Below are 25,390 nucleotides of genomic sequence, written 5' to 3' on the forward strand. Positions count from 1 at the left end.
GTGCGCACATATACTTCAGCAACTGATTTAAAATGAAGTCAACGACTTGGTCGTCAGGTAATCTGCATTACCAGGGAGCTCAGCAGTAGAGCTCTGTGCTGCTGTAGTTACACTGCTACTGTTATCTGACCTATACCTTCCTCTTAACTATAGCAGTAGCATTTCTGAAAAATCTGTATTGCCAGCTGATGTCGCTCGCTAAAGTCCCTCTGTGTGTACGTTTCAAAAGACGGCTATCAAAACTATTTCTTTTCCTCTCTCTTCTACCAGGGAGCCGAAGAACCCAAGCTAAAATGGGAACATATCACAACGCTCGTTTCCAGCCTCAGAGAGTTTGTGCGGTCCACTGATCGTAAAATCATCGCAAACACTCTTTCAAAACTGAAACTGGAGTTAGACTTTGACAGCCATGGTATCAGTCAAGTGCAGCTCGTGCTGTTTGGTTTTCAAGATGCTGTAAGTAGTCATTTTTACTAAGAACTTTGTGCATGAAACTGCTAAAGTAAGAAGCTAGAAACCAGAAGCAAACAGAACTTCCTTAACTTCCATCCAGAGTTACTGAAACAATAATATTTGAAGGCTTTGAACCTGTAATAACAAAACCCCAGCCCACAGCTGTGACTCGGTTGGGTTGCCATGTGATCCTCTGGCAGGACACAGACCCTGAACACAACTGTTGAGATTTTGCTGATTTAAAAATCTAGAAGGTACAGCATAGTTGTGTGAACATTACGTCATAATACTAATGCAGCAAAGCCTTTTTAAAAAATCTCATTGTGGAGGGTTTTTTGGTAAATAAGATCAACACTGAATGTCAGGCTTATCCTATGCAAATGCGTATCTTTTGATCTTGAGTTCTCTTATAAACTGATACATTAAACCACCCTATGCCTCCAATAGTAGTCTGTCTACCTTGTAATATTGTATTGAGTTCTTATTCTAGTATTTTTGGTTAGCAGCAAATTTCTGCCAAACTAGACATTTTCATTTCAATTTATAATAAGCAGGATAAGAAGGAGGGAAAAAGGTTACTTTTCTATCAATAATTAGTGCAAATTTATGATTTCCTCCAGTGAGCAAGCACACACATGGATATCCTTTAAATAGATAGTTTACCAAAAGCAAATGTTTTTTCTTCTTAAGCTATATATTTAAATGTCAGTTCACAAGCAATTAGGTTTAATGCTTAAGACTGATAACCAGCATGGGAGGGTACAGCTGTGCTGGGCATCACTTGTCCAGACTGAAGTCATGTAGTAAAAATGAAATGACAATCCAAGAAGGCATTTGAGGTGGATGATTGTGTTAACATTGAAACCTGGGGCACTCTGACAAGTAAAAGAGCTGTCAGGAAGGGATTGCATAGCATGTAAACTGTTGCATAGACTACACTGACAAGAATTAGATGCTGTTTATGAAAAAAACCCTAGTGTGTGAAGCAACTCTTTAAAAGAGAGGTTTCCACAAAACAAAGTTTTCTCTTTGAGTCTTCACTTTGACTACACTTCAGCTTTCCTTTCTATTTGGCCTCATATTAATATTGTTTTGACACGTGGAAGAAAAAAATCAAACATACAAGGTCAAGAAAAAAATGGGGGGCGGGGAGGAAGTACAAATATCTGGTTTGATTTTCTGATAGAAATGTTGCTGGGCATCAGTTGTTCACTGGTAATTGACTGTCATGTTCTTTTCCAGAGAATTTTTACCCTCTTCTGCTAACTTAGTCATTACAAATTGCTGCTTTTTAACTGATAAATGTATCTTTCATTACTATCTTTCTATTATTTAACTAAGATAACCCACAGAAAGTTCAAAGAAAAACTTTGCTCTATATGTGCCCAGTGTTAATTATTTTGGACACGTGTTAGATTTCTGTAGTAGAACACTGAAATCCAGATCAGTATCAAGACCTCAGATACTGCAGAGACTGGGATATTGCTAAAAGCGAGGGAAAGTAGTTCCCTTGTTCTCAGGACTTAATAAGGTAATCTTGGGTAACAATGTTTAATAATCGAATCAGAGCAAGCAAGAGAAGTAGTTTTGTGCTGTAATGTAAATAGCTAAATCACATTACTGTGGATTGTTGTGTTCTTGACAAAGTGACATTGTGCTTCTCCAGTACTTAAATAGGCTGCACTTAGCTAAACGTGTGTCAGTGTTTTGGTAGGAGTCAGTATGGCAGGAGCTGCGCTGCCTGGGAGGGCTGTGGGCAAGCCTTTGGGGCCCTTAGGCAGCTGCTGCCCAGGTGCTGGGCACAGGGCAGGCTCCCTGGCGCTGCCGACAGCTCTCCAGGTCCAAGCACAGTGTCCAAGTGCCACCTCGTGGCCATTGGCAAGAGAACTGAGGGAGACAGAGGTACTGTGGTGGGTTGACCCTGGCTGGCGCGTACAACAAAGCCCCTCCCTGCCCATTCGCGCACTTACTCCCTCCCGGCGGGGTGGGGGAGAGAATCAGAAGGGCAAAAAGTGCAAAAACTTGTGGTCAAGATAAAGACTGTTTAATAAGTGAAGGGGGAAAAAACCCAACCTCAAACCTCGTAAGTGACGCAGAAGCAGTCACCACTAGTAGACTAATGCCCAGCCGGTCCCTGAGCAATGGCTCCTTTGGAAAAACTACCCCCCTAGTTTTATTGCTGAGCATGACATTCTATGGAAGGGAGTATCTCTTAGGGCAGTTGGAGTCAGCTGTGCTGGCCATGTCCCCTTCCAGCCTTTAGTCCACCCCCAGCCACCCCGCTGCTGGGGCAGCGTACAAAACAGAGAATGCCTCAACACTGTGTGAGCTCTGCTCAGCAATAGCTAAAACATGGGTGTGTTATCGAGGCTGTTGTAGTCACCCCTCTGAAACATAGCACCATGTGGGCTGCTGTAATGAAAATTAACTCTATCCCAGCCAAACCCAGTACAGGTACCTGCATGACTGAATGCTGTTGCTTTGGGGCAGTGAAAATAATGTGATTAATAACATTTATTAACTTTTACACGTCTTCTAAAGCTATCATTTGTGTAACTTCCATCACCTTTTACAGAGAAGTTATCACAATGTGAGAGAATTAAACTAATCCCTTTTTTAGGAAGACCTAAGAGCAAAGTATGTTCTTGACACATTTTTTAGTAATGAGTAGTTGCTACTTTTTTTTTTTTTCCCTAAGGCTTTGAGTAACTTCATCATTTTCTAAATGCAGTTATATTTGTTTCTTCCCGCAACTTCTCGAGTCTGCTCCTATGGAGTCTGATGCTTTGGACTGCTTCCATCCCTGGAAAACAGCACCAAGTCTATTTTGTGCTATTGCTGCTTACTGTGGCTAGGTGTTTCACACTATCACCCCACTTGCTTTCTTCCCTGTCATTTGGGAGTTGGAAAACAGTTTCCCCAAGGTAGAGACATCCTTGCAAATGGTATGGAGCATCCATAGAGGCACCTGGGAATATTGCTAAAAGTGGTTTGAAAGCAAGCCTGTAGGGAATTAGGAGCAACACAGTGTAGAAAAATATCTTAATGTATGAAATAAAAAGTAGAAGGAAAGACAAAATGACACAGGATACAAATGAAGTCCCCTGACTATTTAAATTAACTATTTTCTGAATCAAGAAGAAGCAGCATTACATTAATTCTTTAATATTACCTATAATTGTACTTTAAATAGATAAGTATTGCTCAGAGAAAAGAGGTGAAAATGATGACAAAAAATAACACGATTAATTAGCTTAAGTTGCAAGTGTTTCATAATATGGTCCTTGGTGTTTGTTTTGCTCGCATTCTTTTTAAGTTTCTCTCCACGCTTATGAAGGTTAAGTAAACTTCAGTATCGCAGCCATCAAAAATCACCTAACACAGGAAGTAGTACTTGATAAAAAATACAAAACATTGCACGACTTGTACAAAAATGGTGACAGTTGGCAATGTTGCTATTTTCTTCATTTAACGACAATGTGAAATAGTTTTAATCACCTGCGTTGATACAGCATCTATAATTTCAAACACTTTATGTAATGCTGACATACATTATAGTTTTAAGTTGTGGGGGGATATAATATCTGAATTGAATTCTTTGTTGCTAGGTCAATAAAGTTCTCCGAAATCATAACATCAAGCCACATTGGATGTTTGCATTGGACAGCATAATCAGAAAAGCTGTGCAGACTGCTATTACTATTCTGGTCCCAGGTGAGTAATTTCTTAATACTTAGCAAATATTTGTTAGCTGATCTCTTTAAACGTGCTTTAGAGCTGTAATTATGATGCTTCTCTTAAGATTTTGAAACCAGCAGTGGCCTTCTTCCTGTTCACTGTTTCGCAACTCTAATCAGTGTATTGTCCAAGTTATTTTGGAAAGCACCTTTCCAAGATGCGTAATCTAAACAATTCTGCAACACAGTGAGCAGTAGTAGGCTAAGGTGCTCTGGGGCCTAATTTTTTGAGGTGCACAATGCTGCCTCTTGAAATCCAAAGGACAGACCACTTGCCAGCACATGCCGATTTTTGGAAGGTGTTTTACAAAATGCAGATTAAAGGTATGCTTTTTGGAGCACTCAGAAGTCTCTCTGGCTCCTGGTCAGAAGCTGTCCAAAGCGGTGGGGGGAAGGAAAAAAAAAATCTGCCATGGCTGCAGTTTGAATATTATATTTTGAATGTTGTGGAAGTAGAATGCACAGCTTAGCTGAGGGAAGGAATCTGTGTAGAAGAAACTATTCCATTCTGTTATTACTCTAGCTATTTTCAGAGTTAGTTTCGCTGCTGCTTCTTTTAACTTCTAAGCTTCCGATTCTCCTGTTCCCTCCACTGGAATTAATGGTGAAACTTTCAAATATATGATTTAATGCTTTAAGTCTGAAGTCAGAATCCTTATTTTCCTGTTTTCTGCAGTAGGTTAAGTCTTAAATTATCAACAAGGGGATCTGAACATTCTGACAAAAGTTACAGCTCTTCCTGTTCTGCTCGGTATTTTCCATATCCCCAGCATAACTAGCAAGGCATAAATAGGGTTTCTGTATTACTTTTGAGTCATAAGGAAAACCTGTCCTTAGATTAGAATGACAAACACTTTTAACAGGCATTTACTTTATTGTTGTATAATAGGAGTACTGCAGAATTCCTCCTTAGTAGACTGTTCTTCCCCATACAGCTCAGTATCCGTTTTAATTGTACATGGTCAAGCTTGAACAAAAGCCTCTGTGCCCTGCTACTGCTTTCAGGCACTGATCATCTGCCTCTTCCCTAATTGCCTTACCCTGCTTCTGGTTGCTTCCCCTTGCCTTTGGCTCTTTTTTTTCCTTTTAAGAACGATGTGAATATTTATCTCTAGCCTTAACGCTTCTAAAAGTTATGCGATGTTTTAGGAGTAGTAAGAAGTAGATGTTGTATAGTTCTACTGCCTGGTGGTGAACAATGGCAAAATGAACTTATTAGTGTGATGCGGAAGTTCAAAGCAAATTCAGACATACCGGCCTAGCAATATTTGGGTAACTGCTATGTAATAAAACTGCTTTCTTTAGTTTAGAGGAAGCACAGCTCTGTTCATCTTAGTATGTTCAACCTTGAAAAAGGTATATAGCATTGAAATGAAGAGACAAAATGGATCAAGGAACAAATGTCTCTTTTGTAAAGAAGAGAAATGTACTTGTTAGTTCTTCAGCAGAAAGGACAAAAACCAAGCGTGATTCAGAAAAAAAAATATGTTCTGGTGAGGAGACTAAAGGGAGTGCTCAGCAGTCAGAAGCCACAATTGAAGGAAGGAAGGAAGAAAGATTTATATTAAATAGTTAGAATTAACAAACAGATGTTGTTGCAATAATAGGTTTTGTAGGATTACAAGATCTTGTATACATATCTTGCATACCTGAAAAGCTCTGGTAGGTAATTTAAACACTTAATAACAGAAATCAGAGTACAGGTATAGCTTTGCATCCACATCTTTGTGGATGCGCATCATTACAAAATATGCAGTGTTCTCTCTGATAAGTAGAGGGGAAGTGTGCTGCTTTTAATTGTCGGGAAAGGGTCTGTTTGTTATTTCCTCTCTATATCTTTGGATACAATTTTTTGGTAGACATGGTATTCTTATAATGAGAGAATGCTAAATATGCCAGAATAGCAACAACAGGAATAGCTGGATAGAAGAGAAATAATGGTTATTTGTTTAATAAAGCATTTCAGGTCAGACACATAAGAAATTACAAACCACTGAGAATGAGGAAAAGAAAGTACTTCTGCTGCACGTAGTACTTCAGCACAATGTGACATGAAATGCTAGCCGAAGCTGGAATCATATTAATCCAGATTTTGGGGGTTTTAGAGCTTTTGAACATTTGATAGGCTGAATAATAATCAGCATAAACTAAGATGCTGATATGCTCTGAGTTGTCTTAAACACCCAGAAAATATCTGTTCTCTTGCTACAGAAATTTCAGGTCTGGTTTAATGAAAGCTGTAGAATGATCTGTAAATAGTCACTTAGATCTGCTTTTGTTTTAATGTTTAACACCTTTAATGTTTTTTTTCTTATGCTTATATTTTACTGCTACTAATAGAATTGAGGCCACATTTTAGTCTTGCATCTGAAAGTGACACAGCAGATCAAGATGATATAGAAGTTGAAGAAGATCAAGATGAACAGCCTCAGAATCAAACAATCCAACAGCCTTGCATTGTCATGGAAGATGCGGTAGCTACCTCAGGTGTAAGCACACTCAGCTCTACCGTATCCCATGACTCCCAGGCTGCTCATAGATCACTGAGCGTCCAGCTGGGCAGGCTAAAATTAGAGACAAACAGGTAAGTCTGGACATCAGGGGACACTAGCCTACTTGTGACAGCATGTATTGTTTTGCTTTTAAACTATATGTGCTAGAATACTAGTCATAGTATCAAAATTCCACAGTACTGCAAGCTGTTTATTTAAATGATGGTCATGGTTTAGCTGTGACTGATCACTTACGTTAGTTTTATTCATTTCAGAACAATAGTGATGCAAGTCAAGGTCAGTCTTGGTTTCAGGTGCCCTTTAAAGGAAGGTCTGAAAAAATTGAGCCTGCTGCCAAGCTTCTGCTTTTTCTCTCCTTCATATGCTCTGTATGGCTGATGAATGGTGTTGTGTTATGTTTTGTTTCCATTAGGGTAGAACTTGCTGTTCCTTTCTATAGTTATTCTTGGGTAATGAACTCAAGCTAGTTGACAGCCGTACATGAACTCCACAAGGAAACTGCTTCAGATTTGCACACAGAATTCTCTGCAGCAGGATCTGTGCTTACCAGCAAGCATTACCTTTTTATTAAATAAATCATGTTAATCAGAGAAAGATGGGAAAAATAGGTGTGTTGTTTAAAAGAAGAAATAAGCCAGAAATTCAGATATTGGATTTTTTTCACAGAAATACACGTATTCTACTTTAAACCCGAGAAGTGGTTCTTTTGCGTTTTTTGTTTGTTTAAGAAATGTCAGAGACAAATCTCTGTCTCCATTATTTTATCCAAATAATTTTCTATGTAATTTTATTTTCATTAAAACATACCAGATAGTCTGTTTAAAGTAGATATTTTAGCTTTTGCAGCATCTGATTTGTGACATTGAATTTCCTACTGACCTCAGTAAATTTTGAATATGACCCTGATAGAAAGAGAAGAACATATCTTCAATAAGACAGTTGTTATGCTGCTAGAACATTCTTTGTAGTTATTGTTCCAATTTAAATTAAAATACTAAATGGCACTTTACTTTCAGATGTGTCCAAGAATTTTGACCTAATTAGAGTAATTCATTAGACAGTGCTATTTTTAATAAGGGATCAGTATTTTTGAGTTTTTAAGTTAAAATTATTTTTTTTGCTTGTGATGACCACGACCACTGAGAAATATATTGATGGCCTTATTGATACACTTCAAATACATACATAAATAATTCAGATTGGCTCACTTCCCAAGTTTATGATGGGGAGTAGCATCAGAAGTGATCAGTTGGTAGAGGTACTGGTTTTTAGCACTTTGCTTTTGTAAATTTCTCAAATGCAAATTGGTCAAATAATCACATCCTGTCATTCATGCAGAAATTTTGAGGTAAATAATATGGACAGTTGTTTAAGTATTAATTAAAGCTTTATTGGCACAAGCAGCAAGGAATTATCAGCAGAAAATAGTGGATTATTTGATTGGCCCTGAAGGCCTTTTTCAACCAGAATGGATAGAGGAGGAATAAATTAACTGAAAGGTGACTGCACATTTGTCTGGATGAAATATCAATCTGCACTGAGATCAACCAAGCTGTGGGTGTGCAGAGGCACAAAGCAGCTCCGTTCACCTGCAGGGTGGACTTGTTAAGAATTGTTAGCTCAGGTGTGGAAGCACTCAAATGCAACTGTGCTGCTCGCAGGCCTGCGTGCAAGCTAAAAGTAGGGCTAGATGTTTTTACAAATCAACCATATGAGATGCTTCTGTGCAAAGACAGGTAAGGTGTTTATGTGGCACATTCTCTAGATGAATTCCAGAATGTCCCTTTCCTTCAGTGTCCCAGAAAAAAATTGCAGTGCTCAACTGGCATAAATAAATAAAATTAAAAATAAAAAAAGGAAAGAAAATCATACTAAAATGGACCAGTTATTGCATAGTTCTCAGGCTGACAAAGGCTTCAAGGAAGGGATGAAGGTGCTGCAAGTCTTTCAAGGCAGAACTTCCTAAGAGTCAAACATCAATGATAGGTTTATGAGTGTGTTCTCCATGTCCAATTTCTCTGACCGAGTTCCTGAATACATACAGTTCACAAGTCCTCCTTTTTACTAGAACGCTTTTCTAAAATGACGAATTGCAGCAGATTCACGTACTAATTTTCCATTGTATTCTGATTATTTTCCTTTGATTGGTTTGAAACATGCTGACCACTGAATCTCTCTGGGTTTCTCTCTGCATTTGTGTTATGAAGGAAGACAGACATGGGTTCCAGTTTGTTTCTGCTTGACATTCTCAAAAGTAATTGCTTAGGAGAGGACACAAGGTAGTTTGCCTCCTCCTTTCTCAGTCTTCATATAGAAGGAGGAGGGTAGTGCCTAGTACGTGAAGAAGGAACATCCCTTTTGTGGATAAGAACATACTTTCCACATTTAAGAAATGCAACCATAAGCTTTCACTACATTTTCATCACAGCTTCACGCTTGCCATACCTTTGAAAATGTCTGCTGGAGAGATGTGAACTGGCATTTTTCCTTACAAAGGATTATGTTGCAGAGTTTAGACCTTGGTTTATGAAAAACATTGATATTTGTTCTTCTCAGTTACACAGTTTTGTTTAAAACAGAATGCTGTCTGTAGAAATTTCACTGAAATTTTGTACCATACCACCTGTTTAGTGGGTGGATGTGTATAGGGAGGCTGGTGTGTTTGGGGCTCTTTGGCTTTTTAAGAGCTATAGATTTAGGAACCAGTGAATGTTTATGTCTTGATATAGGTCATAATAAATCTATTCCTATGAAAGCTGAAGAAGTCTGTCCTTGTCTCTCTGTCAAGGTGGTTTCCAGTTTAAGTGTAGTACTTAAGGAAATGTGTACTTCCTTCCCATTACTTCACAGGTTATTGGAGGAGTTGGTTCAAAAGGAGAGAGAATTTCAAGTCCTCTTACATCAAGCTATAGAAGAAAAAGATCAAGAGATCAGAAACCTACGGCTTAGGTCGCAGCCAATAGGTAAGTGAGAAAAGTTTTCAAAGAAAAGTTTCATACTGGGTACAGATGAAGACAGCGGCAGCTAAACTTCTGTTTGTTTTATTGAGCTAGTCTCAGCAAAGATGCTTTATTATGCTGCTCCTGGTAGGTTTTGCTTTGAAGTAAGAATGTACGTTGTGAAAACAAATTACTGAATTTGTTAATCACAGTACAAGGAACAGTATGATTTAAATATTTTTGACTGTGATTATATGGAATAGTACAAGGCTCATATCCTACAGAATAAATATTATTTCTAAAGAGGATAATCTAGTATGTTTAGGTATGTGTTCTTTGAATTACAGACTGTTCCAATTGTTACACTGAAAGTTCAAGAGGATTTAATCAGTGACATGTAAATACAACTTAAAGCTTACTGAGGGAAACTGAGTTTGATGCGTATCTGCCCTGAAGAAGGTGGAAGTGATAATGCAGTTTGATGTTTTGGTGTAATGTGCTTCAGAGAAGTGTTGCTTTCCCAAAGCAGCTGGTCCTCAATCTAAGGCATTGCCTACGCACCGATTATATGAGTTACACTGAACAGTTTAGTTAAATTGGTGCAACAGCCTTAGTGTAGAAACAGTTACATTGAAATTGACGTGCCTTGTACTAGTAAAGTCATTTTCTGAAGAGGACAGAAAACATATCTGTATCAATGTTCCCAGTACTTTATCTCTAACCAAGTAGAGTAATTGGTGTATAATTGTCAATAAAGTGGAATTAAATGTCAATTCCCAAAGCACACACTTATCTTTATTTATGGGGATACTGGTATTCTAAGCTTCAAAGGAAAGCTCACTGAAGAAAGTGCTTCAGCAATCAAAAACGAGAAGAGGTTGCTTTGGCAACACAAAACCTTATCTCAAAAATGCTTGTTCTAGATATTCCTGGATTGTCTGTGTGTCATCGTCATTCCACTGGCACAGGGACTGAAGACACTGATCTTATAAACTGGCTGAGCGTTCAAGGAGCTGATGAGGCCACGATAAACAAGGTAGCAATGATTCTGTTCTCTGACACAGTTGCAGTACTGTTTTGTGACTCAATGCAAGAAGATACCAAACCTCTTCAATTGCTTTAGCAGATTTTGAGAGATTAATTTGTTTTCAAAGGATAGGAAAAAGCCATGAATACAAAGGCCTTCATAAAAATACATTATTGTTAGTAATCCCTATATCAGATTAGGAATAAGGGAATAAAATGTTGTGGTAAATAGTCAGTATTGCTTTGGTTCATAATTTTTCAGTGTTCTTTACACGTTGCAGCAGTCACTGCTGATTATACCCTGGATACAGGGTACATGTTCACCCATAGCTAACTGTGTTGAAATGAAATCTCCTGAAGTAGATCAGTCTGCTCTGCAGCAAATTATATAATTTTAGAGGTGTTGAGCTTCTCAGAATTTCAGATGACTTAGGAAAACCTGCATGTAGTTATCACTCCTACAGATCAGATCAAAGGTTCCTCAAAATTCAAGTGCATCAAATTTACATGCCACTTTTGAAAACGTAGGTCTTAACTGTTTTTAATTTCCTCGTGGATGAAATGTGGTATTAATTATGCCCTAATTTGTGTTCACTGAAGTCTGTGACTCTGAGATATCCGTAATAACAATAGAAATGCCAGTTGGCAAAAGTTTTGAGTAGCTGTAAAAGCATTACACCTTTGTGCCTGGTATGCTAATTAAGTAGTTCCACCATATTTCTAGAAACAATGGGATCAACCTGTTACATGTACCACATTTTGGCCCAATTTTAGGTTTCTTCTAAACATAAACTTCTATTTTTAAGGGCAGACAGTATAAGAAAGTTAGATTATATTTCTAACAAAATGTTCATTTCAATTTATTTTTTTTTTAGTTCTTGGCTGAAGACTATACATTAATGGACGTCCTCTGTTATGTTACACGAGATGATCTGAAATGTTTGAGACTGAGGTAATTGTTCACAGTTAAATGAACTGTGCTGAGCAGGGGTTGTGTTTTGTTACAAGTGAAAATAACTGATGCTAAGCTTCTATTTATTGGATTGTGCAGTATTAATTTAAAATAAGTAACACTTTCCAGTATGTCTTCGTATACTGATGCATTCCTGATAAACAACTGATACTGTTTTAATTTTAAAATGAGCTTTTCTGGTAAAGGAAAGCAAAGGGAAAATTTTAAAGTAAAGCTTTTACCTTACATATGTAGACACCGGATATCCCATTAGAGCCTTGTTTTTATTTTAAAAGGTAGAGATAGCAAAACTTCCTGTAGTTTATCATCATCATCAAACTTCAGAAATACTGCTTATGGACTGCAACTAACACTATATTTTACCTAATCATGCCAGGTGTGTGGGTCACTGCAGAACCAAGTTTAGGTAGAAACAATAGAAGTTATTAAACACTGTGTGTGTGCTCTGTCAGTTTAAAAATAAATAACTAAATAAAAATTTTAAAAAGTGGCAGGTGGTAAGATTTTTGTAACTGACACTTTTATAATGTTGGAAGTCTGCTGTGAGTTATGCAAGTCCTTTGGACCAGAAGTCTGAGTTCCAGAAAGCAGGCATCTGAAAAGTAGAAACATTGCCCCATACTGTAATCAGAAAAGGACTCTGTTCCCTATTTGTGTATCGCATGTTGAATTTCACCTTTGATCAGCCTTCCCACTGAATTTCATTGGTCAAAACCAGAGCAAGAAAATCAGAAGGCACCTAAATTGGAATGCTTTCAGGCTAGAAGAGTATCTTTGTACCTGAGCATCTTTATGATTTTTCTTTACAGAGGAGGAATGCTATGCACTCTCTGGAAGGCCATCACTGACTTTAGAGAGAAACACGCCTGACACTGAAATTTTTCTTCGCTTCTCTGCAGAGAGGAAAAGTTTTCCTTTCAGCACAGAGCAGGTGTGCTGTCAGAAGGACTGTTGCACTTTAATCCAGTATTTGTTTACCAATGTTGAAAACACTGCAGCTTCCTGACTGCTTTTACTCCTACAATCCATAAGGAATCTGTAAACAACCTGCAACATTATTTTACTTTAAATGTTTTTACATGCAAGTTTTTCAAAAATTAAAAAAAAACTACCAAAAAACATGATAAACTCATGAAATACTGTAGTTAAAGTAACCAGATGTTAATTTCATGAAAAACTGATGTAAGATTTCATGTGACTGTACATCACTGGAACAAAACCAAAATGTGACAACAGCTTCTCAAGTTTCTTTTTCTTTGTAATATATCTCAATAATCTGTAGTAGAACTTCATAATTTCAATCATAATTAGATATTTTTCTTTTAGTGTGAAGACCTACAGGTAATTGTTTTTACCTACTGCCCTACATAGTTTAATATTGTTTATTTTTGGTAATTTAAGTTCTATGGTGCGTTTGTTTTAGAGTTGTTTATGTACTACTGAACTGTACCAGTTGCATACACCTGAACCACAGTAATGTTAGCTTGTTCTAAAGCTATCTCTGACATACACAGTTGAAAATAAAAAGAACCTAAGACTTACTTTTTCCTATATTTTTGGACTTTTAAAATAATAAAGGTGTGGAACTGGAAAATATTGGAATAAAAAAAAAGAAAAAAATCATACTGAGTATCAAGGGAACCTTTCTGACACATGTTAAAGTTACTGTGATTTGAGTTTGATAATCATAGCATTGAATATTTTCTCAGTTTTCCTCTTCAGCCTAAGTCCCGTACTGGCAATCTAGGGGCAAACAAAATTCTTCTCTGGTTGCTCTACTTGACTTGAGAAATTAATATCCAGCCTCCATGCACTGAATAGTCATCGTGGCCTGTTATTTTCTTCAGCTTTGTTTATGCAGTCTGACTTTTCTCACATAAAATGAAAAAGGATGGTGGATATTCCCTGTCCATCCACTCTCATGCTGATTCCATCATTCTAGCACTGGGTACCATCAGATTCTTATGGGGCAGCTGCAAAAACTTGCACTGTGCGTAAGACTTGCCTGGACAGAAGCTGCTGCTTCCTTCATAAGCTTTGGTACTCAGTGAACAGCTTATGCCCTCTGTTTTTGAGGTCTAGCAAGTATTTTCAAAGAAAATTAAATATTTTTTTCTGAACATAAACATTTTGTCCTAACATGTATGTAATAATTTTTGCTGACTAAAGACCAACAATTATTTATTAAAAAAATAGGCTAAACAAAGAACATTAAATAATTTTAGTCAGGCTTTTTTACTCTGAAGATGGTTCCAGTGAAGTTTGGGCACAGAATCAAACCATTCCAAAAATGTAACTACCATTTCAGGAGAAACATAGCTACTGTTTAAAAATTTCTACTGTTACTACAGCAGAAAACAGTAAAATTTCAAAGGTGGTTTTAAGCACTGGAAAGACCAGTGGTGGAGATTGACTTGGCAAAATCCAAAGCCAAGTACCCATGGAAAAGCTGACCCTAAGACAATGAACTCCCCTAATTTGATTTTTGTCTGAAACATGATCCTTTATCAGTCCACGACTACAGTTTGAAAACCTCAGATTTCATGCAGCATGACTAGACCAGAATGTAATTGCATTGCCTTAATTGTGTGTTGATACTTTGAAAGTGTGCAGTCTGTTCTCTATGACTCAGGGTGCTCAGTAATGCCAGCTATGTGTAATAGAAGGGAGTGTGATCGAGGAATCATTGTAATGTCTCCATGAGACCCAGCCTGGCACTGGCTGGGAATTAATTCCCGTAGTTCACTCCTGGCCTCACCAGCTTCTGCAGAGCTGCTCAGCAATCAGTTCTGTATCCTCCACTGTAAGACTGTATCAAGTCTGATGCGTGCTTAGGCTGGGCCATGTACACTTAAGCTACTTGAGAGATCATGAACTGGTCTGAATGTGGGTCCCTGAACAGCACAGCTTATCTGTCCGTGTACCAGATCTGTGCACAAAAACTTATGTAATATCCCCACTTCAGGCTACTTCATATAGATTGTGCCAGACACGTTATTTTTTATAACCTTGGACAGAATGTGGAGAAACATTTTGGGACAGGGTGTGTCAGACAGGTCAGCCTGGGATTCCTCAGTCTGGTTCCCTGGATATGCTGGTGGATGCCTACATGGACCACAAGTGAGGGATATGAGATTAAGTTGTAAGGACATGTTAAATTTTAGTGCAGGATTTTGACAAGGGCAACCTTTTGACTATAGGACACACCACTCCCTTTGATCTTGGAAAACCTCTTGGTCCTCGCCTAGTGTAGTGTTGTAATCCAGGGCCCAGATTGAACGAGAGACGCCTTTGCACCTCAATTAAGAGAGCCAGGCAGAATGCAGAAGTGAAAACTTGACCAAGTCAGTGCTGGTTTTGGAGTCTCTTGGACCTTTCAGCGTAGAGCCTAGCCTGTTCTTGTATCACAAACACTCTCCTGCCCACAAACCACAGGGCACGTTTGTCACCCAAGGCCCAGCTCCTTCTGTTTTAGAGCACAGATGGCTCCTAGTGCAACAAAACATTCATCCTCCCTTCCCCTGGAAGACGACCTCACGCCCTGAACTTAACTGTTTGCAAAAGGAGGATGTTCTGCACGGTGGTGGCGGAAGTTTGCTTTGTCCAGAGCGAGGGAGCTGCACCTCTCCATCTGTTTGCCTGCACGTGTGCTGCGGCGGCGTACCATGAGTTCTCACATTCATTCACCCTCTTTCAACTGTAGCTTTGATGATTGGTACTACTGTGAGCAGATGCAAAATTAAATGATGTTTTAATCCAGACCTAGAACAATTTTAAGAGAAACAGTTACGGCAAGCAGTTTAGGGCAAGTTTAGTTGAACTCACAGGTAAGGTAACAGGACTGTGACCTGTACAGAAAGGACAATCAACTGTTGTCAGTTGATACACTGACAACTCTTCACAGAGCCATTTTTTGGAAGCAAGGCATCGCAGGCAGCTTGGGGTACATACCCATCTGTTTAAAAGTGTGTGCCATAATAACAAGGCTACAGCAGTACAGCTCTTACCCAAACGATGCAGCACACTGCCTGGGCTTGTGAGGTGGCCACCACACCTCCCACCTGCTGTCGAGACACCGGCGGGGAATTAATTGGTAATCATCCCCAACACCTGTTGTTTCTCTCCGCGCAGGTACCCAAATGAGCTGCGCCAATGCGGCGGGAGCCCCTCTGAGGAAAAAAATATATATACAGCTGGGGAAATGCCGGTATATAGAGGAGAGGGGGCAGCGGCTGTGCGGTCAGGCTGGGCATCGCCTCAGCCCCGCGCTGAGGGCGGCGGGCTCCGGTGCCCGTGAGGGGCGGCCCTTCCCCGCCGGCGGGCGCTGGGCCCGCCCTCACCTGCTGCCGGGCAGATCCCGCCGCCGGCGGGGAAGGGGGGGACGTGGCGCTCTCACCTGCCCGGGGCCGCGGATCCGCGGGGCGGAGCAGCCGCGCTTGGCGAGGAGGAGACATGGCGGAGGCCGCGGGCAGGAGCGGCGGGTGCCGGCGCCCCGCAGGTGAGGCGCTGCTGGCGGTTGGGGGGGCGGCCGCGGGCGCCCCTGCGCTCCCGGCCGGCTGCGGGCGGACCGTGAGGGGAGGGAGTGCAGCGGGGCCCGTCGGCGGCCTCCCCTCGCAACAGGTGCGGGGCCGCCGGTGCGCCGGGCTTTGAGGGGGCTTTCCTCCCTTCCCCCGGGCCTCATCCACCGCGAATCGCCGCCTGCAGACCCGACCCGGAGGGGCGGCCCCAGGCCGGGGCGCTGCGGCCCGCTCGGGCGGCGGGCAGAGCCCTGCCGTGCCGGTGGGGGCGGCGCGTCCGGGCCGTTGCCCCACCGTAATGGCGAGACCCCTCAGCTCCGGGACCCGCGGAGGGACGTCGGCGGGTGGGCGCCGTCGTGCCCCGGGGCACCGTTCGTTGTTCCGAAACCCTTGGCTTGTGGGGCTCGGTGCGCTGCCGGGCGCCTCCGCCGCGACGGGGCTGACGTGGGGGAGGCCGGGTCCGGCCCGGCCCGACCGGCGGGGATGGGGCTGGCGGGGGCGGCCGGCGGGCTGCGGGTTTTGAAGGGGAGCTGAGGGTAGTGGCGAGCTGCCGCAGTTCATGCGAATACCTGCAGCGCCCGGCTAACGGGAACGGGGGCGAGGTGCGCCCCGGCGAGGGAGGAGGGGTTGAGGTACGGGGGTAAGGTACCTGGTAGCCGGGGCCTGCGCCCCGCTGGAGCCCGGGGTTTTGGCTGCGCCTTAAAAACGTGCAAGCGATGGGCATCTGCGAGCCCGTATTTCCTATAGGGCAAACAGGGAGCTGTCTTTACATCCCCTTTAAGGAGGGGTCTACGCTGCAAGAGCATTTAAAACCGCTTTTATTTCGCCCTAAGGGCGAGGAGGGTGCAGGGAGGAGATTTTTTGGCTTACGCAAGCGGATCGGCCGCTGTATCGCTGTTGTAGGCGCAGATGCTGTTTGCTTTTGCAGGCAGTGGAGGGGTGGCCTTTTTGGCAATGTTGACTGGGAGTGCTGCTTGCTGGACTGTGAAGCCTGACTCCAGCCCTCAGCCCTCTCTTTTTTTTTTCCCCTCCTTCCACAGTACAATGCCGCTCACCCTTTGCCAGTCCTTCGCTTCTCTAACATACATCCAAGTTTATCTCTGAGTCACAGAGTGAGGCTTTTCATCAAAACAGCATATGAATAGGCCATATGGCTGTTGGTTAATTAACTGTGTTTCCACAGTATAATATTTTTAATACATGTTTTATATAACGTGGGCATGCAGTCACAAGCAACAACTGTGGGCAGACCCATCCAAATGCTGTCTTTCTAGAAGGATAGCGCTTTTTCTCAGAAAACCTTTCTACAAATCACTCCCAGCCATCACTCCAAAGCTCACCTTCAGAAAGAATGCGCCACTGTTATCCTATGTGTTTCAGAGTTTGCAACAACATTAACTCCACTTGCCACAGGAAGAACTGGTTGTCTAAAGCCACATTCAACAAACTCTTCAAGTTCTCTACAGCACATTGTTGATGTGATTATTTTTTTTTCTTAAATTGTATTAGCAGTCTTTTCTTAATCATTTACCAAAACTGGAGACAAGCTGCCAGGTGATACATATTTTACATACATATAGTTTTAAAAGGACTTATGTGCCTAGACTTATTCTGAGTTTGCTTTGCAGCTTCATGTTACTGTGTTGAACTTTTACTCATTAGGACACATTTGTAGACGGGAGGTGGATCTGCTTGCATGAATTGTTGAGTATTTTGAGTTTAAATTGCTTTGTGCTGTCAAAGTTCATTCAAAACTTGGTCATGTGTGAAATATCAGAGTTAAACTTCTGTGAAGCTATTTGTTGTCTGTTGAGGTTCTTCTAGGTCTCTGAGTTATCACAGGGGCTGCTTTCCAGGTGTTCACAAACAGGAACACCCTTGTAGCATGTCAGGGAACTGTTTCTTTGGTCCATCCGTGAGCGAGAAGATGTGTGCGCCCAGGGAACGCTGTGCAAATGGCTTCAGCTGCACTCTGCTCTGCAAGCGGAACACCCGTGTCTGGATCCGGCTCCTCGGGAAAGTCAACCTCCCATCCTGGTTTGGTGAAATTACCTACTGGTTGACTTATTGCTCCTGTTTAAAAACCAAAACAAACAAGCTAAATAGCTCTGTGTGTTGTGGTGTGTGTTTGGTATTTTTTTTCCTCCTGTGGCTTGATATACAGACTTTCAGAGCTGATCTTGGGGAAAGCTTTAACACCACCACCAGGACTTTGCAGAGGGATGTTACAAGTGTTTTTATTTTTATTGTTGGGCAGATGGTCTGCTGCACTTAACTAGCTTTCTTCAAGTGAACAGCTTAATTACCAGGGTGAGGGTTGTTTGTGGTTTTTTTTTCCCTCTGCCATTCATAAATGCCTAGATGGCAAAATGAGTATAATGCTAAGGGGGTACACTAACTTATACCAGTTGAAATATTTTAATCATAGTTACATGAGCACCTTGTAGTGCTAACAAGCTTTTCTGTGATTCCTGAGATGAGAGGAGCCCTCTTGTGGGGAATACCAGAGAAGCTTCTGAAGCACCTCATTGTGTGGCTGCCAACCCGTGAACACCGCAGTGTCTCTGCCTGTGAGACATCCCCTCTCACGCGTTGGGACACTTTGTCCAGGCCTATGTGCAAGTAACAATTTGCTTAGGGCTGGGAGGCCAGAGAGAGCAATATGCTTGGTATGTTGCAAATGTAATGACTCTGCATACTCTTCTAGTTAGTGTTCTCTTCTAAGTGAGTTTAATATTATTCTGTTATTTTTACAGCAAAGCAAGTCTGCACTTTAAATGATGTCAGTGTCAGGTAGTTTGTTAACACTGAACACTGAGGTGTTCTCTCTGTAACAGCTGGTGAGACTTTTCATCTATCGCTTGTTTATCTCCTGGTATTTTCTCCATCTGAGAATAAATCAAGTTTTAGCTTATTGGTTTATTATTTTCTTTTAAACAAATAGATAAATTATAGGGGAAAACACAAAGGTACAGAAGGCATACAGTAGGTGGGGGGCTAGAATGCTGCCTGACTCGCCACATCTCCTTCCCAGCAGTGAAGAAGTGTTTTCCTGGAGAGGATTTATTTATGAGGTATTCTGACACACAGGTGTTATCCCTGCCTGGCACAGAGGGTTCCCGCAACCTCCCAGGGGAGGTACCAGTGTTCCTGTCTCAGTGTGGGAGCAAGCCGCCACCAGGCGGGGGGGGAAAGGGGGTGTCCCTCCTGCAGCATGTGCCCAGCTACCGGCACCCAGGGAGGGGGGAGACACAACGATGACATGGATGGGGGTACAGGGACAGAGCCTGGCTCCGCGCTCTGTGTGTGCTGTACGGCCCCAGAGTCACCCCAGCTTCGGCAAGTGTGCTTTGCTCCGCCTCATAACTTACACCCTGGTTATGAGAGGGCAAGGCATCATAAAGGTAACGGCTATTTGAAGCAAAATGTTTTATTGCTGTGATAGTATATGCTTATAAACATTGGAAGTGTGTATGTTGTTGGAGTACTCTAATTTCCATCCATAATTATTTAAACATCAGCACTGTTGTGAATATTTCCTATCTTTTACTATATAAGTTGGGTTGAAGACCTGTAATTCTTTTATTGCCAACCCTCTCTGATTAAAACCTATTCAAACCAGATCTTACAATTACTTAACTGGTTCTTCATTGACAATTTTCTGAGTCAGTACTTTAGCTCTGAATGCAGAGAGACTCTGATTTATCAGTAGCTTGTAGAATGAAAATGATACAACTAAATTAAATTTTAAAGTGTGGATTGAGAGGGTTAAAATCCTTATAGAAGCCATCCCTCAGACTTAGAAAGCTGCTAAAGTACTTCCTTGGTATCTTTCATTGGTAATATTTGTGCAAGGGCTACACACTGTGGAAAAGTTTGAACAAGCCTTTTTATATGCATGTTGTGTAATGTGAGTCAGGCTGTTTTTATCCACCCACCTACTCCCAGCACTGCTAGTATAAAAGAAGGGGGGGGGGTGTGAAGAAAAAAAACCAACAAACACAAAACCAACAAAAAAAACCCCTAACTACAAAAAATAAAACCAAAAACCCCAAAACCAAACACTGCCACCAAAAAACCTCCAGAGTTCATGAAAAATCAAGCCTGTTAAATGATGCTGGAGCAGTTGGCTTATGTGCTACTTTCCCTATGGGAAGAGAGTTTCTACTAATCTAGCTAAAGTAGTATGCATTGGCATTTCGCTTGGGCTTCATTTTGAAAATGGATGTTCCTTTGTATGTGCTATTTCAAACTGTAAAAATTGTAAATTTACAGCAATCTCAGATGTCTGCCATTTTATTTGTATGATGGCTGGTGTATTACTATCACAGATAAACAAGTTTAATACTTTACAGCTGAAAATTATTTGTGGTATTAAAGGTAATTAAATATGCAAAAATTGCCTCAATTATGTAAATACTGTATAATCTTGCAACAACATACTTTCTTTTCCATTTGAAAAAATGTGCGTACGTCTAGACCCACAATACAAGCCACAGCATGCTGCTAATGCTGTTGTGGTAACTCTCTTTGCATACCCACCTTTCCTTCAGGAAGGAGATCCCCTGTATGTGACTTCTGTTAAACAAATGCAGTGGCCTGCTAGGAACTGTGGCAGAACTGGCTATGTGCATATTATACATGTTTAAGGTGAAAAAGACCATGAGAAGATGGTGCATTTGTTAAACTGGTTCAGATTTAATTCTGCAGCAGTTCCTGAGTATTGATTCTGAAGTCATGCCGTATTTGCTTTCATTAAAATCAATCTTTGCTTTCATTAAAATAAATAGAAGGTGTATTTATACCCTTTGTGGCCTTGGAGAAAACATGAAAATAATATATCCTAGGAGATCTGTCAGAGTTCAAGGAAAACGACCCTAAATTGTCTATTAAGTTAATGTATGGGGGGTAGGCTGCCTTACTAGTCAAATGGACAGAATTAGCAACTCTGACTCCTGTTGACTTTGAGATTCTTCAGAGATGTAAGTGATGGCATGATTTATGCTCCAAAATGCTAGTCACTGTAAGACTAGATTATGGAGGGAAGAAATAAAGTACTGATGTCTCCAAATATTTCTTTTGTTTGTGTCTGATACTCTAACGTATTCTCCCTTAAAGTTAATGGAATCCAAAAGCCCGGACTTCTTGGTAACCTTCTAAGAAACATGTTGGCAAGTAAGATATCAGGAGAGCACTGCTAATTAACACAGCATGAAGTAGTTCACAGGATTCCATCCATCAGATACTGCCAGTAATACAACACTGGAGAAAATTTTTATTTGGTCTTGGCATATTGCCTTTTCTTTCAAGTATGTTCACATTTCTATGAAAAAGCTTAGTGCCTTTTCTTTGAAGTATGTTCACGCTTTTACCAAAAAGCTTAGTTAAGTACATAAGTGCTCTTAATTTTGAGTTCTTTACAAGCGTGTGGTTCTGTTGACATGTATACAAACTAGGTATTTAAAAAATAAGCTCTTTTTACAGGAGAAGCAGTGGCAACATGGCCCAGGCTGTTAGTTAGTAGGGTAAATGGCTTTGACTTCTGTCTTCTTCTGAATTCCTGTTTCCTATAGCCCTGTGAAGATCCTGTTCCTCACTGCCTTTAGTTATTTAACTCAGCATTGGCTGAAGTTAAATGGTATGTTCTACTATAGGGCCTGATCCAATATCATTCTGTTATATATAAAAAAAAAGTGTTGGCTAAGAATGATCTAATATATTTTTATTCATCATGGTATGCATTGTGCAATTTTTATAATTAGTCATACTATGCAAATCCATTTAATTAAAAATGTAACAAGACTTGTTAATGTACGTCTCGTATTTGATTGTTTTATTGGTGTGTATGTGTTCAAAGTGTTTGTGGATGATGAGACTCTTGCCTCCACGTTCATATGTCTTCTGCTTTGATGACTGAGTTTGAGTCAGAACAGGGCAGGGCTCCCAGCCTTCTCCTCAATTTCCCTATGCTTGGGCATGCATGCACGTACGTTCAGTTTTAATTGACGGAGGGGAAAAGAGTTAATGCTTACCTTCTCTTTGGTCACTTCTGAGGAGTCTTAACGTCCCTCGGTCCAGTGTGTGGCACTGTGCATGTCTGAGATGAAACTGGGAAGAAGTCACATCTAAGAGAAGCCTTCTGTGCCTGAGCAGATGTGCGGAGGCGTGTTTCCTGGTGGAGCTGCCCCCTGCTTCAGGGTCTTGCTGGCACAGCTGCCTGCCTGTGATTCACCGGAAGTGCGTTGGGTAGGGATGTGGTGGGGACTGGAGAAGCAGGTCTCCCATAATCACATGAGAAGATTGCCATGGCTGCTCTTAGCACCTACAGTTCTGTGGCTGAAGAATAGGTCATCTTACTGTTCTGATCAAAGTAGTATCTAGAATGTGCTCAGTCTTTGCAGCACATATGATGGGACCCATAAAAATGGGTAAGCCAAAGTAGTCAGGATAATTGATAGGAAAATAAAGACCTGGTGTCTGCTTTTCATTTCTGGACCTAGCTTATTTAAAATTCATTGTCTCTTAGGCAGATATGGATAATAATTCTGAATTCAGTTTATTGGAAAGGGAAATACTGAGATACGAAACCAGAATAAAGACATGTTTGTTCAAACTCCAGGAGAGAAAGGTGAAAAGAGCCAAATGTGCCTTTCCAAGTTTGTTTTCTGAAGAATCTTAATCCACTGCTGCTCCACTCTCTTTCTCCCAGCACATATTTAAGTGGATGTTTGCTTAGAAAGGCTGAATGGTTCTGCTCTTTCTTGAGTTGAACCACCTAATTGAATGGATGAATGAAGAATAAGTTCATGAAACTACTGTGGTTTTATGGCCTCAACTTTTAGAAGTGAGTCAACTCATTGCTTATTTAAAGATATTCAGAGTGCATCTATGCTCTTGACAGCAGGATTCTCATTAGTTAAAAAGATGAAGATTTCCCTTATTCTCTAGCATTTTATATTCAATCTTACTGATTAATGTAAGGGGCCTTTTTTTCCTTCCAAGAAGGTGGAAAGAAGAAATCAATTATTATATCAGATGTTTACACACTGAATACTGAAGTTGTTTAAAAAAATTAATCTGCTGTAAAAATAATCTGCCAGTCCTTTATTATCGTGTATATAAAAGTGAGGCCTTGGAGACCTTTGAAGAAAAACTTAGAAACCTCTGTAAAGATGAGGTTATTCTTTGTCCTTTTTAGAGAATAAGGTAGAAGGAAGCTACAATACAAGAGCAGCAGTGGAAAAAATTAGATGTGCATGATGTTTGAGACAGTGGTTGGCTTAATGGAAGCAAGCATTTTTTATGATATAGTGTCTACTTTTGCTACTTCCAACTTAACTTTTTTTTTTTTTAAACTGCAGGGCAGGCGGGAATCCTGTTTGTCTTTTTGTGGCTATTTCTCTCTGTCCTAGATTTACATGGCATTTAAAAGAAGGTTTCGAGTCCTTTGATGCTGAGTAAATAGCTATTTTCCCACATGAGGGGATGGGGGAAAAAAAGGCTCTACTTTCTTGGTTCTTTTGGCCTGATTAAAACCTAGTGAAGTAGAAAGTAAATGCGCAGAGATGAACCTCCTGAAGGAAACTGGGGAGAGATAGAGTTTGGAGTTTAGTTAGTCTCCATATATTCCGACGTTGTCCTGGGAGGAGTAGGGAGTTGGACTTGATGATCCTTATGGGTCCCCTCTGACTCAAGATAGACTATGACCTAGCACTGTCTATATTATATATTTTTAAATGAGTTGTTAAAAAAGCTTTTGACATAAATGCGTAACATTGAAAATGTCCATACAAAATATGATTATGTGTTTTGATGGGCAGGTACGTTGAAAATTTTTGTTTTACTGTTTCTGCAGAACAGGATGGGAGCTTTTAACTGTACCTTGATTTTCCTGATCTTTCTTCCCAAGAAGGAAATATTTGGAAGCTTGAACACTGTGAAGATTAACTAGTCGTCTATTCAATGAATGGTCATATCTGTGATTCACAATAATGGCAAACAGTAAATTTTTGTGCATGTTAAGATTGAGAGCTTCCAGATTGAGACCTGGAAGTGTTGAGGGGTTGGGTGGTGGGTTTTTTTGTTGCTTTTCAGTGTTGTTCTGGGGGGAGATTCCCCAGACAAACCCTGCCTTTCTTGGTTGCTTGCTCTTTGTGTACGGTGTTCCTTTAAAATAGCAATTTAACTGCTCTTATGCTAAGAAAATAGCAGGAGAAAGACATGAAATTCCTATAAAATGTAGTGTGGTGAACATACAACAGGTGTCTTGTGAAGCGGGAGGAAAAATCTGTGTGTTGTGATTCAGCAATATCTTATTAGTGCTTCTGTTTGCAGGGCTTTTCATAGGCAAATTGTCTATAAATTTTGTCCCTTTTGCAATTGTATATGATTCTGCATTAAGTTGGTTTGAGTTTCTATAATGTAACCTGACATGCCTAATGATACAAGATGTCTTCCAGTTACTGTTACATCAAGTGTTTGGTTGTGTTTGGTTTTTTGTTTGTTTTTTTTTTTTAAAAAAACATAGACAGTCCTAGTTATCACAGCCTGCCAGCTCTTGTGAAAGATACAAATTGTCTTGTCTTCACAAAGTTTTTCCTTTCTGTTAGTTAGCTAACTTGTGTTGAGTAGTGCCTTTTGTCTTCCTCCCCCAGGCCCCCGAAAGAGGAAAAAAATTTACTGCAGTGAAGCAGAATGCTTCACAAGACAGTAGCTGTAGAACATGAACTTATAATGTGCAAGTCATTATAATCTAAATCACAGTAATGAGCTTCCTGTAATGTTTGGATAGTTTACAGGGACTGAAACAATCCTGTGAATGAAAGAAGATAGCAAATCTAGAGTTCAGCCATTGAAAATTATCAGAGTACCCATAGTACACTGCACGTGGGTATCATGGTGACTGTTCTGGTGGCTGGCTTCAACTTGTTTTTCATTTCATAGGTAGAGATATCAAGCCTTAATACATGATGTTAAAGCAGAAACATCAATTAGCACGTTGTTATAAGTATTTACATTTCCCACATCACAATATAATTATCCTAATAGGCTTTGTTCAAACTGCTGTTTAAGACTGTTGCATATCAGATAATGTATTGTGCAGATAATAATACCTATAGAATCCAGTGGGTGAAAGTGGGTGTGTTTAAGTGTAGTGGTTTAACTGATAATGCATTTGAAAGTGATGTAAAAAGGAAAAAACAAAAATTATCTAGTGCCCTTAAGATACACA

The 25,390-nt window shown here is 40.5% G+C and overlaps 2 protein-coding genes across 6 annotated transcripts in view; both read left to right on the plus strand.

Annotated features, from left to right (window-relative positions):
* The window catches only part of MAP3K5 (mitogen-activated protein kinase kinase kinase 5), a 106,593-nt gene extending 93,349 nt beyond the window's left edge, over nucleotides 1-13,244 (plus strand). The window contains exons 24-30 of the mRNA XM_074580618.1: nucleotides 271-456; nucleotides 4,062-4,167; nucleotides 6,531-6,774; nucleotides 9,554-9,666; nucleotides 10,566-10,678; nucleotides 11,544-11,620; nucleotides 12,451-13,244. Coding sequence (XP_074436719.1) covers nucleotides 271-456; nucleotides 4,062-4,167; nucleotides 6,531-6,774; nucleotides 9,554-9,666; nucleotides 10,566-10,678; nucleotides 11,544-11,620; nucleotides 12,451-12,511 — 900 coding nt within the window. The 3' untranslated portion in view covers nucleotides 12,512-13,244. The remainder of the gene's footprint in view (nucleotides 1-270; nucleotides 457-4,061; nucleotides 4,168-6,530; nucleotides 6,775-9,553; nucleotides 9,667-10,565; nucleotides 10,679-11,543; nucleotides 11,621-12,450) is intronic.
* Nucleotides 13,245-15,826: 2,582 nt separating this feature from the next.
* The window catches only part of MAP7 (microtubule associated protein 7), a 119,514-nt gene continuing 109,950 nt past the window's right edge, over nucleotides 15,827-25,390 (plus strand). For all 5 annotated transcript variants that reach the window (XM_074580625.1, XM_074580626.1, XM_074580629.1 and 2 more), the window contains exon 1: nucleotides 15,827-16,139. In XM_074580625.1, the coding sequence (XP_074436726.1) occupies nucleotides 16,094-16,139 (46 nt within the window). In that variant the 5' untranslated portion in view covers nucleotides 15,827-16,093. The remainder of the gene's footprint in view (nucleotides 16,140-25,390) is intronic.

This window comes from Larus michahellis, chromosome 3 (assembly GCF_964199755.1).
Source record: "Larus michahellis chromosome 3, bLarMic1.1, whole genome shotgun sequence".
NCBI classification, from domain to species: Eukaryota; Metazoa; Chordata; class Aves; order Charadriiformes; family Laridae; genus Larus; species Larus michahellis.